This window comes from Schistocerca cancellata, chromosome 3, assembly GCF_023864275.1.
Source record: "Schistocerca cancellata isolate TAMUIC-IGC-003103 chromosome 3, iqSchCanc2.1, whole genome shotgun sequence".
Classification (NCBI taxonomy): Eukaryota; Metazoa; Arthropoda; class Insecta; order Orthoptera; family Acrididae; genus Schistocerca; species Schistocerca cancellata.
The window spans coordinates 895,014,084-895,029,127 of record NC_064628.1 but is presented as its reverse complement, the minus strand read 5'-3'; the positions used below and the strand labels follow the sequence as shown (position 1 = coordinate 895,029,127).

The 15,044-nt window shown below is 39.6% G+C and overlaps 1 protein-coding gene across 1 annotated transcript in view; it reads right to left on the bottom strand.

Moving 5' to 3' along the window:
• Positions 1 to 1,796: 1,796 nt before the first annotated feature.
• The window catches only part of LOC126176633 (UDP-glycosyltransferase UGT5-like), a 127,284-nt gene continuing 114,036 nt past the window's right edge, over positions 1,797 to 15,044 (bottom strand). Inside the window, exons 6-7 of the mRNA XM_049923792.1 lie at positions 5,673 to 5,892; positions 1,797 to 2,234 (exon numbers count right to left, since the gene is read on the bottom strand). Coding sequence (XP_049779749.1) covers positions 1,958 to 2,234; positions 5,673 to 5,892 — 497 coding nt within the window. The 3' untranslated portion in view covers positions 1,797 to 1,957. The remainder of the gene's footprint in view (positions 2,235 to 5,672; positions 5,893 to 15,044) is intronic.

Here is a 15,044-nt window from a genome sequence, read left to right as displayed (position 1 = left end):
ATATTGTTAAGGCTCTCTATATTCAAGTGCCCGATAAATAAATCACTTTGGAGTGTCTGTATATAAAAATAACTTAGGAACAGATCGGTGTGAATCATCTTAATCGTTTACTTTTAGAAATATCTCAGGGTTATACTGGAATGTCTTTTAGCATGATTAATAATTTATACTTTCGTAGGATGGCGTGGAGAAACATCTTTTGCTTGTAACACTTAATATTAATTCAAATCTGAGCACTTTCTTAACTGTGTAAAATCTCTTCACTTGAACAAAAAAATAGCCGTGAAGCGGCAAACACAAGAATCCGTTTTGATATCGATACTACTCTTTACGAAATGTATAAAATCAACTTAATTTTAGTCTGTTTATTCAAGAAATTAATTGTATCCCATCTCCTTTTGGCTTTACGCCACCCAATTTTTGTGTAGTTTGAAGAATCTGCCGCTTAGCATATTGCGGGCAACAGTACTAATTCCAACTATCGCTGTACCGCACGTTATTAATCTCTGAAAAATGTACAATTTTTCGAACATGTAGGGATGCTAATGCTACTGAAATAGGTGGTTTGATTACCAATAACGACATATATGTACCAGGAATACTTTACAAGATGTATACGTCTCCACTCACATCTTACTTGTAGTTACACAGAATAATGGTTCGTTTTATTGCGCACCAGTACAATATGATAAATGTTGACGACACCATGAACTTACGGTACCTTATTTTCTAGAAGCCCTATTGGTGGCGACATTATTTAACTAATAGTTCTTATTTAAATCATCATTTTATTTGTGTGGAAGGCACTATAGCTGCATAAACACTGAAACGACAAGAGTGTATATACACAACCTCAAAGAACATCTCAGATTGCTGTCAGCAAATGAGATAGTAAATGTTCCAAATGACTGCCATTTATTGGCATGGAACTGATATATTGGTTGTCTTCTTCAATTGTGAATATTGGCCACACTACCCTGCTCATTGCCATTTAGTCTTTTGTGTCCGGTGAGTGTGAGTTGGTTTCCACCACCACTTACTAAATATATGCCGAAGCTGCACGAGGTAATTCTCCCAGATTTTGAAATGTAAATTGCATATGAAGATCTGGTAATCGCCTTATGCTGTGTTAGTTAAAATTCTCGGGCTCCTTGTCGGAATGACTGCAGGTTCAGGTTGTACAATCAGCAAAAAAAAAAAAGATGATGTTGAAAAGTTATAACGAAGTCACGTCAGTGATGGATCAGTGCCACTTGGATTGGTTGCAGCTCGTCCAAAAGATGATGATGATCGAACTGGGTCAAAAGAGAAAAGCAAACAGCCAGGCATCTCTCAGTGCCCTAGAAATAAATGAAGGCCTCGCCTTCGTTTACTTGTACAGATAATGTAAATCTTAACATATGAACTCTTTCGTCTGGAATCGCTACACAGAATTTTATACAAAAAATAATTCTTAGAAAGGGGTATTACATGATCTAAATAACTTTCATTGTCTGTCACAAACCAAATTAAAAATCGTTTATTTTGTTGCAGGTGCTCATGAAATCTGACTTTAGATACATATTTATAACATATACGCACATAGCGATCATTTGAAAATGGCCATTTTGATGAAATTTGACACGCAATCTTTATGTTACCAGTGAAGCAAATAAAATATATGAAATAATTTTACTTAGAAACTTAAATATCATTTATTTTAGTAAAATAGTCGTAATATAAATAGATGGTGACCAAACGTCTTCTAATCATAAAAAGTGGGATTCCACTAGTCTTCATTTTACATCAAATGCTATTACTCTCTCTCTCTCGCATGCATACACACACCACAATATGAACAACAAGAAAATAAGAACAGGTGTTTATAAAATATCAACTTTAATCACCACTGCCATCGCTATTGGCTACTGGCTAAAAAGCTATCAGAATACTTTCTAAGAAAATGAGCACTCATTTCTCAGTGGGTCTTGAGTTTTGCATCCTTAAAGATGATAGAAATGAGATACCTTATCAATGAATACATCGCAACACAACAGATTACAGTGACACACAGCACAAAGGCAATGACATCTAGCAGCAGAAGCTGGTACCAGCTTAGGTCCATGCCTGCACTACGCAGATGTGGAGCTCCATTGTGGCGCAGAACGTATTCTATCCACCAGATGGCTTTCGGCAGTGACTCTGCCTGATGCTCACGATACACTGCTGACAACTTCTTCATGTTTTCCCGATACCTACGGCATCAAGCGATTTCATGAACACAAATAAATACTCGCTTAATTTATAGTACACAGTTATATTTAAATTAGCTGATTATGAATGTATGGTTACAATATACTAAGAATGTAGTTTTACAAAACTGTCAGATTGATACTTAAAGACATAAGATAAGGTTAAAAGAGAAATGAAAATATTTTTTCCTGGTAATTGTTTCTACTGTGCAGATGAATTTTTAATTACTATTTATTTTGCAATACAATATGCAAAAGCAACATAATGAATTTTATGTTGCTAAAATTGCATTGACAAACTGGTTGATTTTACACAAAAGTTCAGTGTTTTAAGAAATGACAGAAATATAATTTGATGCAAAAAATTTCATAGAGACATATGCCGTGTGTCGAACTGGTCCTTAGATAAACAATTGAATATATGTATTTTCACTATCAAACAATGGAAAGTCCAGGATGGAGGAACAACAGCATTATGAAAAGAACAGATTACTATTCACCATAGAGACGGACACTGAGTCTCAGACAGGGACAATGGGAAGATTGCTGTACATTTTTAAGCTTCTGACTAAATGGTCTTCTTCCAAAATAGAAACCATACTCACAGTCACACAGGCACAACTTCCACACAGATGAAAACTGTCTCTGGCCACTGTGGCCGGACTGCCGTCTGAAGTCTGGTAAAAGAGTTGTCATATGTGTGTGTGTGTGAGTTGTGCTTGTGTGAATGTGTGCGTGTTTTCTACTTCATGAGAATGCTTTTTGCCTGAGAGTTTAATTACAGAGCAGTCTTTTCGTTATGCCTGTCTGCGACTTAGTGTCTCCTCTACATGGTGATTATCGTTTATGTTTCACTTCCATGCATGGCTACACTTCATACTAATACTCTTCAGAAAAGACTTCCTGACACTTACATCTATACCCAATGTTAAAAAACTTATTTTCTTCAGAAACGCCTTTTTTGCCATTTTCAGTCTACATTTTATATCCTCTCTACTTCAATCATTATCAGTTATTCTGCTGCCCAAATAGCAAACCTCATCTACTGCTTTAAGTGTCTCAATTCCTAATCTAATTCCCTCAACATCATCTGATTTAATTCGACTACATTCCATTGACCTCATTTTGATTTTCATAATATTTTCATTCTCAAATAGATTTAATTGGTTGTGGTTTTAAGTTCTTGTAATTATTATATGTAATCTCAAATTTTTACAGTGATTTATAGTACATTTTAAACAGTTAATGTTTTCATAATCATGAAAATATTAGATAAAAATGTATTTTTCTCCTAATTACTGTCAGAACATCTTTACAGTATCAGGGGAAAGCTATAGTTTTTGCTCCAACATCTCAACTCTGTGTTGCCTATACCTTTACTGCTGAAGTTTATCATGTATCTCCAACCTTTGAACATTTTTTAAATTCTTTCCAAATTGAACTAATTGGTGCAGTTCCACTTTTGACTGACAAATCTACATATGCATTTCATAACACATTTATAAATTTCCAGTTCGATAATCTGACACTAGAATTTCGTAGTTGTGTCAAACTCTGTATTTGTACAAGTATAAGAATGTAAATGATAAATGTAGAAGATTATCCATTAAAATATTTCTAGTGTACTAACAATTTATAAAATGAACAACATTGTTCTCATGTACATGATGAGTAGCATAAATTCAGACCATAATAGAAATACCTGCATAGAGTATCACTTAATCCTGCATGTTAAAAGTGATATGGTCTAAGATCACAGTTTATATACCCGTGTTAGAAATTTTTTAAAAATGACTTGAAAAATTATTTCACTATATGTTAGAAGTGGAAAAGAAACAATGAATTGTGGTGATTTCATATATTTTTTAAGGAGTCAGATCAAAATCAGTTATAAAAATATTGAATAGTATAACATAAGTCACATAAACATTCATCAAGGAATAAATGGTAGTTTATAAGATGACTGTCAGTCAACCACAGTATAGAGTATGACAAAAAAAGTAAGTTGTGATATAGAAAATGATGTATAAGTACTTAATGTTTTCATTGTTATTAATTTTAGGATGACCTACTCATTATCAACTGGAAAATGTGTACAATTCCATGGGTGTCAACTTTGCTTCTTTTCTCAAGAAATTTTTCACAGATAGGAAATTAATTTTCAATACAGCTATGGAGATCATAGGTCACTAAGGAAAGGGCTAGAATAAAAATTTTCAGGAAGTGAAATTACATATGAATGCTCTGCAACATGCTCTTTGTCATTAACTATATAGGGGGAAGCCATAATTTAATCACTAAAAAAACTATTTTTAGATAGCCATTATATATTACATAGTGGGTGATGGCTCATTTCAGTACACATTCGATTCTGTACAGAAATGTTACATCCAACAAGTAACTTGAATTGCATTATAACAGAAAACAATATTTTCTTATCTGTAATTACTGTTCTTGATTTTGATATGCACATCCAGAATTAAAAAGGACTACTCATTAATATGAAATGACGACTAAAATTGGACTTCTGACATATTTGTTTTCCAAAAGCAATATTATATTATCATTTATGTAAACAGTCTGATATATACAACAAGAGCTAATGTTCTATAAGACTGAGCATACTGTGAATCAACGAGGCTCAAGATAAATGAAGGAGGTGAATTTGTTTTCATAGTGAGAAAAGGTGAATGATAATTGTTTTGAGAACATAGCTTTATACTAGAGTGAGTTGCTGGAGCAAAGCAGTGATGTACTGGCAATAAAAAGTGAAATTTAAACCTACAACATGAAAACAATCACATGGCAGAGGGTAAATACTTAACAATAGGTGTGAACAAAGCTTGTTGACTCGACTTACATCGTGCAGTAGAGAAAACGAAAGAATACAACAGAAACGAAGTGAGTTCATTCATTAACCTAAAATAAGAAATGCCTGATAAAGAGGATATATATGTATGCATGTGTATACATCTGTAGGAATAGAAGACAAAAGGCAAGAACATTATAAAAATATTTTAAGAAACTATGATACATATTAAATGAAAAGATGAAAAAATCTGATAATCAGGTATAACAGAAAGTTTTCTGAGCAATCTTCATCAATTATATTATGTCAAATTTGATAATATGAAATTTAATAATACATATTACTCTTAACTAACAACAAAGGACTGTTTACATCATTGACTTAGAGATGAGGAGTAATACAACCAACTGTTGCCTGTTGCTGCCTTCGTAGTGGCAGGCTAAGGCTATAATGGCTATACAGTCTGATAGACCCATCATGTCGATAACTAATGAATACTGTGTAATAGAGTAACTGAATTTTGAATTGATATGACTCAGACATGGAGATTGCAAGTGATATTACAGATACCAACACTGACCACTAAATATAGTGGTGAGAACGTTTGAAAATCAAAAAGAAATGTTACTTACTTAGGATCACCAAGAATAGCTCTAATAGCTTTTAGAACCACATCCTTTGTGATACTTCGAAACTGCAGCCTGTAACCAATTTCAGCAGATACCATTTTTGCTACATTGTAATGCTGATCTCCCATGAAAGGAATCCCAATTAAAGGGACACCATAATAAGTGGCTTCATTGAAGCTCTGCAGGCCTCCTTGTGTGATGAAGATTCTAACATTTGGATGTGCTGTGGATGACAAACACATACATTACTAATGATACAAAGAGTAATTTCATGTATCATATTTGTCAATTTATTTCTGGAGTAATAGTTTTTTAAGAATCTGTAGGAATTAGTATCTTCCGCTTCAACTCATCACCATTTTCAGTTTTGTATACAGAAACATAATGTGCAGATATTATTTAGCTATAAACAAAGTAAAACCAGAGTAATTTTCAGTAAGCTACCATAATTACTTTAGAGGAAAGTTTCATGGACATAAGCAGTCACTGGAGAGGCTAGTGACATCGAACATGTGTACGGTTTTAAGTACTATACTGAAACTGGATTCAGAGTGCATAGTGTGCCTAAATGATGATGCGACAAACTTTCTAGGGCTGCTGAAGAAGAATGAAAGTGAAAAAGTGTGTGAAAGTTCTTCTGTCCTCAGAAGTTCCAGTCAAACATTACACTGCAGTAGCCAACAGGGGTAATAGTTCATTGGGGTTGTCATTCTAATGTTTGCTGTATGGTCTGAATTTCTGCTGAAAGATACTAAAACAAATGTTTTGAAACGCATAACACTTAATACAGAAGTGTGCGATTATGACTTTTCCATAATTGCAATTTATGTCAAATCTGAATGATTGTCTACCTCTACTGTAGAAGAACTCTGCGACCAAGTAATGGAAACATGTAATTGGTACCACAAACACACTTACAGTTAACATAATTATGACTTCATTAGGTAGAAAGGTATTAACTGGAATGTAATAATTACTATTACTTTCAGAAAAAGGCTACTGCCGATAGGTGTGAATATAATCGAACCAGCAGCGTAATAGGACATTCTTATAAAAATAGCAACACAAATTATTTGTGACGACTGGAAAACTAATAGAGTCGACCACATGGATGTTCAGTTTGGATTTAGCAGAAGTGTAGGAACAAGTCAAGCAATACATTTATCCTAGAAGGTAATTTATAGATTTAGATAAATCTTTTGCAATTTTGGCTGGAATAAAGCCTTTGAACGTCTGAAGGTACCAGCGATAAAGTACAGAGAGAAAAAGCTTACCTAAAATTTATACATTAACCAGACTCGAGTTGTAACAGAGACATGAAATTGAGGATCAAGCTGAGAAGGGAGGGAGACAGGTTTGTAGAGTACTGCTGATGTTACTCAGTCTGCACACTGAGAAAGGTGTGAAGGAAACGATAAATAAATTTGAGGAGGGCGTTAAAGCTCAAGAACAAAAAATTAAAACTTGGTTTTTGCTGATTACATTGGAATTCAGTCACGGACGACAAAGGACTTGGAAGAGCAGTTGAACGGAATAGGTAATGGTTTGAAAAGACGTAAAAAGATGAATCCCAACTAAAATAAAACAAGAATAATGGGCTCTAGTTGAATTAAATCTGGCGGTGCTGAGGGCATTAAACTAGGGACTGATGTCGTGAATCACAGTAGAGCCGCCATTAGCAGTCTAACCACTTTATTACATAGTCACAGAACATACAATATAACAAGTCAAAGATGCATTGTCCTAAGAGTAAACAAACAGTCTCTCACTTGCGAGAAGTACATCACTCTGTGACATCCACCCCACCCTGGTCGACCTCCAAAGGTACGGCCTGCTGCACAGGACGACTAATGATGTGACCTTCTGGTGTCCGGAGTATTATCGTCCTTACCCTGCCGTCTCTTCCTGGTAGTACCTTTTCTATCCTGGCCTTCTTCCACATATGTCGCGGACGAAGGTCCTCTTGGATCAGCACGATGTCGCCAGGGCGAAAGGGGATGACTCGTCCCGATGGGCGTTTAACTTCATGGTAGTTCCGGAGCTCCAATAGCTATTCTTTAACCCAACGATTCCAAAAACTGTCACAGAGTTGCTGTCTCAGTCGGAATTCCTTTGTTAAATTCGTGCTCGCTGAAGGCTCTGGTCCCGTCGGAATAGTCGTAAGTTTTCTCCCGTCAGAAAATGGGATGGTGTGAGTGCATCACAATCATCTCCTGGTGTGATGGGCCTGGAGTTCACCGCGGCTTCAATACTGATCAAGGTGGTGTTCAGTTGTTCCTCAGTGAGCTTTGCGAGTCCCAGTACCTTCCGTAGGCAACGCTTTATAGTGCCCACCATTCTTTCCCACCATCCTTCCCACCAAGCCGCACGGGAGACAATGAATTTCCAAGTAATACCGTGGTGGGCGAGGAACTGATAAGATTTTGTGGTGGTTAATGCCTTCCAAAGTTGGGCTAGTTCCATATTCGTGGCGTGGAATGTTTTCGCGTTATCTGTATATATCGTGTGGGGTAGTCCGCGTCTTCCGGCGAATCGCTGAAGTGCCATAAGAAACTTGTCCGTTGACAAGTCTGTACAGAGTTCGAGGTGTACAGCTCGTGTGGTAGCACATGTGAAAAGAGTGATATATGACTTGTGCGTTTCCTTCCCCACTTTGATGAATAGTGGGCCAGCGAAGTCTATTCCGGTTATAGCAAATGGTTTGGCAGGTGAAACTCGTTCAGGTGGCAGCGGTGCTTCGATCTGTTGCCCTCGTGGATTCTTCAAGATCTTGCATGCGAGGCATGAGTGTAGGATTCTTTTGATGGCCTGACGAGCTCTAAGGATCCAAAATTCGGTTCGCAGTTCGGATAGTACAGAACGAACACCAAAGTGATGAAGGCGGATGTGTGTCTCTCGAATAACCAATTGTGTGAAGTGGTGGGAACCGTCAAGGAGTACAGAATGTTTTTGTTCCCTATTTAGGCTAGTGCACTGCAGTCCATCTTCTAGGAAAGGATTGTATCGTGTGATTTTTGACTCTCTTGGCAGTGGTAAGTTATTCTGAAGTGCATGTAATTCGTTGGGGAAGGAATCTCTCTGGCCGACTCGAATCCAATACATTTTGGCAGCTGATAATTCGGTGGCTGTAAGGTCTCCTGAAGATTTATTCTTCTGACGAATGTTGTGTAGGAAGCGGAGCGTCCATGCTGTGATACGAATGAGCTTCCAGTACGAGCTGAATTTAAGTAAGTTCAAAAGGCTGGTTGGCGTAGATATCGACAAAACTTGGCTGTGGGTTTTCTTCCTCTTTTCTTCGGGAGGAAGTCGTACCATCGTTGGAGTATCGTTGTTTGGCCAGCATTCAGGAGGGCGTGTAAGCCAAGGCGGCCCATGCCACCAAATATCCAGAGAATTCATTTGGTAGCCGAGGAGTCCACGTGAGAGGTGGTCAGCAGGATTGTCTGGTCCTGGGCAGTGTTTCCATTGCGTGGGAGTCGTGTGTGTTTGTATCTCAGTTACCCGATTACAAACGAAGGTCTTCCATGTTAGGATCACAGCGAATCCAACTTAGTGTTATTGTAGAATCTGTCCACAATATCGCATGGGCAATTTTAAAGTCTGTTGCACGGCAAAAGTAACACAATAGTCTGGTCCCAACTACTGCCGCTAAAAGTTCGAGTCAAGGCAATGTCACCTTCTTAATAGGAGCAAGTCTGTTCTTGCTACAGACTAAATGGGTTACGACGTCATCATCTAAGACAGTAGGAATGTACAAAGCTGCTCCATATGCCTTTTCCGAGGCGTCACAGAATACGTGCAGCTGAGAGTCTCTTCCATGAGCTGTAGCAATCCATCTCGGGACACGTATATGTGACAATGAAGGTAAGCTAGATATCCAAGTGCGCCATCGTGTCCCTAAGTCCCAGGGCATAAGTTCATCCCAGCCAGTTCCTCGGCACCATGTGTCCTGGAATAGCAATTTCCCAACAAGAGAAACTGGGGAAAACAGTCCTAGTGGGTCATAGAATTTAGCCGTACATTGTAAAAGGAGTCGTTTGGTGGCTGGTTCTTCTGACGACCTTCTGATGATTTCGCTAGGATCGATACAGAAGTAGTCACCTGCGGTGTTCCAGTCTACACCTAAAACTTGAGTCTGGGTGTGGAGTTCTCGCCCTTCTGCCCTCCAGATAGTGTGGAGTTGTTCACAGTTGGTAGCCCATTTTGATAAGGGGAGACTGATCAATTTCATTAGGGTTACAAGTTCATAGTATATAGTTATCCCCAAATTATCACCTTCTACTGAGATCACAAAATCGTCCATGTATGCAGTCTTGTTTATAAGTGGCGCTACGGTGGGAAATGCTGTCATACACTTGTCGGCAAGTTCTCTTAGTGTTGCAGAAAGTAAAAATGGGCTGCAGGTCAGGCCGAATGGGAGTCTGTTAAAACGGTATTCTGTTAGTTCGTCAGTCGTTTGAAGGTTTCCTGTTTGATCCTGGCTAATTTTGAAGCAGAAAAATCTGGTCAAGTCTTTGTCCTTTTCGTTCAAGGTTAATTGAAGGAAAGCTTGTGTGATGTCCGCGACGATAGCCGTAGAATATAATCTGAAACGCAGTAAAATTTCCAGAATCTCTGGTAATAGGTTCGGTCCTACTTCTAATACCTCATTCAGAGAAGGTGCATTGTTTTCGTGAGATGAGGCGTCAAAGACTATTCTCCACTTAGTGGTTCCGTATTTCTCCTTCCTCACTGCATGATGAGGGAGATAAAATAGCTCCTTTCCTGAGAGTGGGGTGGGAGCGACCTCTACTTGCCCCTTCGTAATGTAGTCTAGCATAAGATCGAAATACATTTGCTTAAGTGTCTCTTGACGTTGAAATCTTTCCCTGAGGTGCTTGAATCGTTTTTCCGCGATAGGTCTGTTACTCGAAAGCACTTTATGTTGCATTTTGGGAAGTGTAACGACTGCTCGATTATCCTTTATAGAGAAAGATGCTCTAAACTCTTCAAGAAGTCTCGTATCCTTGTTGTTCACAGGTAGATCCTGATCGGCAGTAATCCCTATAGTTTCCAAGTCCCAAAAGCGTCTGAAATCATTGTCAGAGTGCAGAGGAGATCGGTCAGTCTGAGCAAAATTTACCACGGTTGCATGCACACAGGCTTGTGACTTGTTACCACTAAGTATCCAGCCAAACAGAGAAGGAACTAACACTAAGGTTTCAGAGATGCGTATGGGCGAATTGTGCTTCACTATCTTCCAATAAAAATCGCCTCCTACAAGAATCTCCACGGGAAGATCTTCTGTTGAATCGGTTTTAGGATCTGCTAGCGTAATCTTACGGGCATCTGGTAAACTCTTTATATGTTGTGGAACTGAAGGCTGGTGAGAAATAACGTGAGTACTTTCGAAGGCAGTAAGTGGCACTGAAGAATTCTGCCAAAGCCCCTTCATATTAAACTGAACAAGCCTGCGGTGGCGTAGGCGTGTAGGGTTTGATTCAAAGGAACAAACGGTTAGTTCTGTCGGTCTACCGTTTGCAGTTTCAGATCATCAATCAGCGATTTTGCTATGAAGCTGGACTGACTACCTGCGTCCAGTAGACATCGCGTTGTCCTGCTCAATCCTGTAGGTCCTGAGACGCATACTTGAGCTGTCTGAAGGTACGTACATCCGTGAGGAGCGACAGATACCTTTCCCACGGAGGTAACGTTTGTCTGACCCGCAGGACCCCTAATATCCTTTCGTTCCTCACAAATGGACTTATGATGCAGTCTTTTACAGTTAACACCGAGCCTTTTCTTTCTTTTTGCAATTTGACACTTTGTGGCCACGTTGAAGACAAAGAAAGCATCTGTTTGCTAGTTTCAGTGGATCTATTCGATCATTAACGCGTAAGATCTTCTTACAGTCTTGTGCCCAATGACCGTCAGATTCACAAAAGACGCAGAATGGTTCCTTTACGCTGGTATCCTTCGGAGTCGATCTTTTAGATTTCGCGTGTACGTGAAGTGTGGACGCTGTGGGAAGGTTACCGTTACTAGAAGTGCTTGAAAATTCACCGCGTATCTTCTGCGTGGTAAGCGCCCCGTCGACTTTCTCGTTCAGAAACTCCATCAGTTGCAAAATGTCCCCTTCGGATATTCCTGTACGCTTGGCGTGAATTATCCAGCGGCGGCATATGTCATCCGGAAAAGCGCGTAAAATTTTCGGCGCGAGGACTCGGCCGTATCCGTTCACGTCTTCCCCAAGTGCCCGGAGAGCTTGAATACGTCGCTGGCATTCAATGAATGTTGAATTAAGTTCCTCTGGGGTGGACAGCTTAATTGGTTTTATGGCTTCGAGATAATCTAAGTGGGCTTGAATTATTCGATCCTTGTTGCCATAACGCGCTCGGAGAATCCTCTTCGTTTCTGCGTACGTCTCGGCCGTCACCGCAATACCGTCCACTAAATGCTTTGGTTCTCCGGAGAGATAGCCGCGAAGAAAAATGTGTTTATTGATTGTAGTTACCGTCGGATCTTTGTCAACCGACTGCTCAAACTGCTCCCAGAATCGCGCCCATGTCTCAATATCGCCTGAAAAAGGCTCAAGTTTGATCGGCGGAAGTTTTACTGAAGCTGTGGGAACACTCATTGTTACAGATTGTGCCGGCGGATTGTCGGGAATCTTTATGTCTGCTACCGATTTCGCAAGCTGTTTCTCTATTTCGTGAGACAATCGGGAAATTGTGAGTTTCGCGGTGTCTATATAATCTTCGCATTTAGGAACATCTTCTTCGTATTCTCCATCATCTAACAACTCGTGAATATCCTCATCTAATTTAACGAGGCGGTCCAGAACGCTTCCCAATCTGTCATTGTAATATTTATAATCCGCGATTTCTGATGTGTCGGGCAACCTTGCAACTTCCGCCACGAGTCGCGTAATGTTTGCTCTTTATCTCATACGTTTTCTCTTTAGAGAGTGTAATTGCGCTTCTGGTTTGTGGTCTGGCACGTCCATTCCGTCCGATTACTCCAAAGTTTAAAGCAGTGTCGGCTAGCGATCAGCTGGTCCTAGTAAGGCGTTATCTTTGGATCGCTAGTCGAAGTAGTTCAATTGATGGTCGCTAGATGGCAGCACTAGTCATAAACAATCTACAGGCGTAGCGTAGGATCTGATAATTCGTTAAAGCGCCAATCGAACAGCTACAATAGCAGTACACAGCGGCAATAATGTAATCAGTTCCTTTTGCAAATGACACTACAAAACATGTTGCGTGAGGATGGTGGGAAAGAATGGTGGGCACTATAAAGCGTTGCGTGATAATTCAGTTGAACTTAGCTGTGTATGATGGCGGTTGTCGTCGAAGAGCTTGTTGCGTGGTGTAACAAATCGCTGCAGTAAACCCCGTCGTAGTATTGCAGCGTGACGTGCGTCCAGAATTCGTGTTTCACAACGGCAATCGTGGAAATTGTCTCGGGCAAAATCTATTCCCGGGTTTCGGCACCAAACTCTTATGTCGTGAATCACAGTAGAGCCGCCATTAGCAGTCTAACCACTTTATTACATAGTCACAGAACATACAATGTAACAAGTCAGAGATACATTGTCCTAAGAGTAAACAAACAGTCTCTCACTTGCGAGAAGTACATCACTCTGTGACAACTGAAGCACTTTAAGTTGTTTTGCTATTTGGGCCACAAAATAATTCGTGATTGGTGAAACGAGGAAGATACAAAATGCAAACTGTCTTTTTTGAAGGCATTTGTCTGTCTTATATGGAAGTGAAACCTGCACAATAAACAACTGAGACAAGAAGAAAATAGAAGCTTTGCAAATGTGGTACTGAACATCAGATGAGTAAATCATGAGGTACTAACACTAAAATTGGATAAAAGAAAAGTATTTCACAATTTTACTAAAAGAAGGGTTTGGTTGATTGAGCACATTCTGGGGCATAGAATAATCGTCAGTTTGATAATGGAGGGAAGTGTGTGTGTGTGTGGGGGGGGGGGGGGGGGGGCGATTGGAGGCAGTGAGGCCAAAGCTTGTCTGTGGGTAGCATTGGAGGGCAGCGTGGAGGGTAAAAATCGTAGAGGGAGACCAAGAGATGAATACACTAAGCAGATTCAGAAGGATGTAGGTTGCAGTAGGTACTGGGAGATGAAGAAGCTTGCACAGGATAGAGTAGCATGGAGAGCTGCATCAAACCAGTCTCAGGACTGAAGACCACAACAACAACATGTATTATGCACATTATAAGTTTACGCAGCTGACAAAAAGATAATGGGCGCCCTTGACACAGATGAAAGATGTGGAAACGAGCGAGAAGAGATCAATACTGACTGACAGAGGTTTGGGTGTATACGTGGTGTTTGTTATTCACAGGTGTGCTGTCTTTGACAAAGAGAAAACATTTTTTCAGAATTCTACGTCTAGCACTCTTCACAAACTGAAAATACTGTGAGATCTGCCAGTTTATAGTTGAGGTGTTGTCATCTGATCAGGCTGTCCTTTGCTTTATAAATGCTAAATAGATTGCAGTGCCGATACAATTCCCAATGTTTGATGCCATCTTCCATCACTGAAATTCGACCAAATACCACATTTGCTTGTGGTGAATAGAGGTGCAGAATAGTACACACATATTGTACTGAAATTTCCCATGTATGTCTATCGTTGCTCTTACGCCATAGGTATTCGCCTCACTATTAGAGGCTAACAGTCTAGACTTGAAAGTCTCCTACAGCACGTGTCATGTTGGGGGTTTTGAATTCTTCTGTGAATCCACCTCCAGTTGCCGCCCGTAGTCATTGATATTTAGCCTCCTTCCATGTATATTGTCATGAACAATGCTGGACAATGGTATTTAAATTAATCGAGATAGCACTGTGGCCACACCTGAGTGGCAACGCAGTTTCATTCATTTTTATACGCAACAGCACTTTTTCATTATTGGCAACGTGAAAGATGTCTACCAATTTCTGCCATCACTTGTAAACGGAAACAATCGCGCTCCTCGCCTTCGTAATAAGGCAGCTCGCTGTGAAAACTTTCCTTTATCGCATGAGCGAATTTTTTCCCCAGCCTACAAGTCAAATTAGACCCAACTTCAGAGTCCAACACAACCTTCAGATGTGTCACACTGTAAAATTTTATGTTTCCGTTCTTACGAAGGCCTTCTTTCCTGAGAAAATACATCACTTTCCTCCCGCTTCTGATGCCAGGGGTTAAAGCGAAGAACTCCATCGGCACTGAACGTCATTATTTCCTCTTTGACAAGTCACAGGTGTAGCACTTAGACAACATACATTTCAGACACTAGCTCAAGGAGTGTCTTTAACAAAAATAACGATGACAATAATAAAAAGCCAATTAAATACTTGGCTACAAGACAAGGGTCTTTTTAA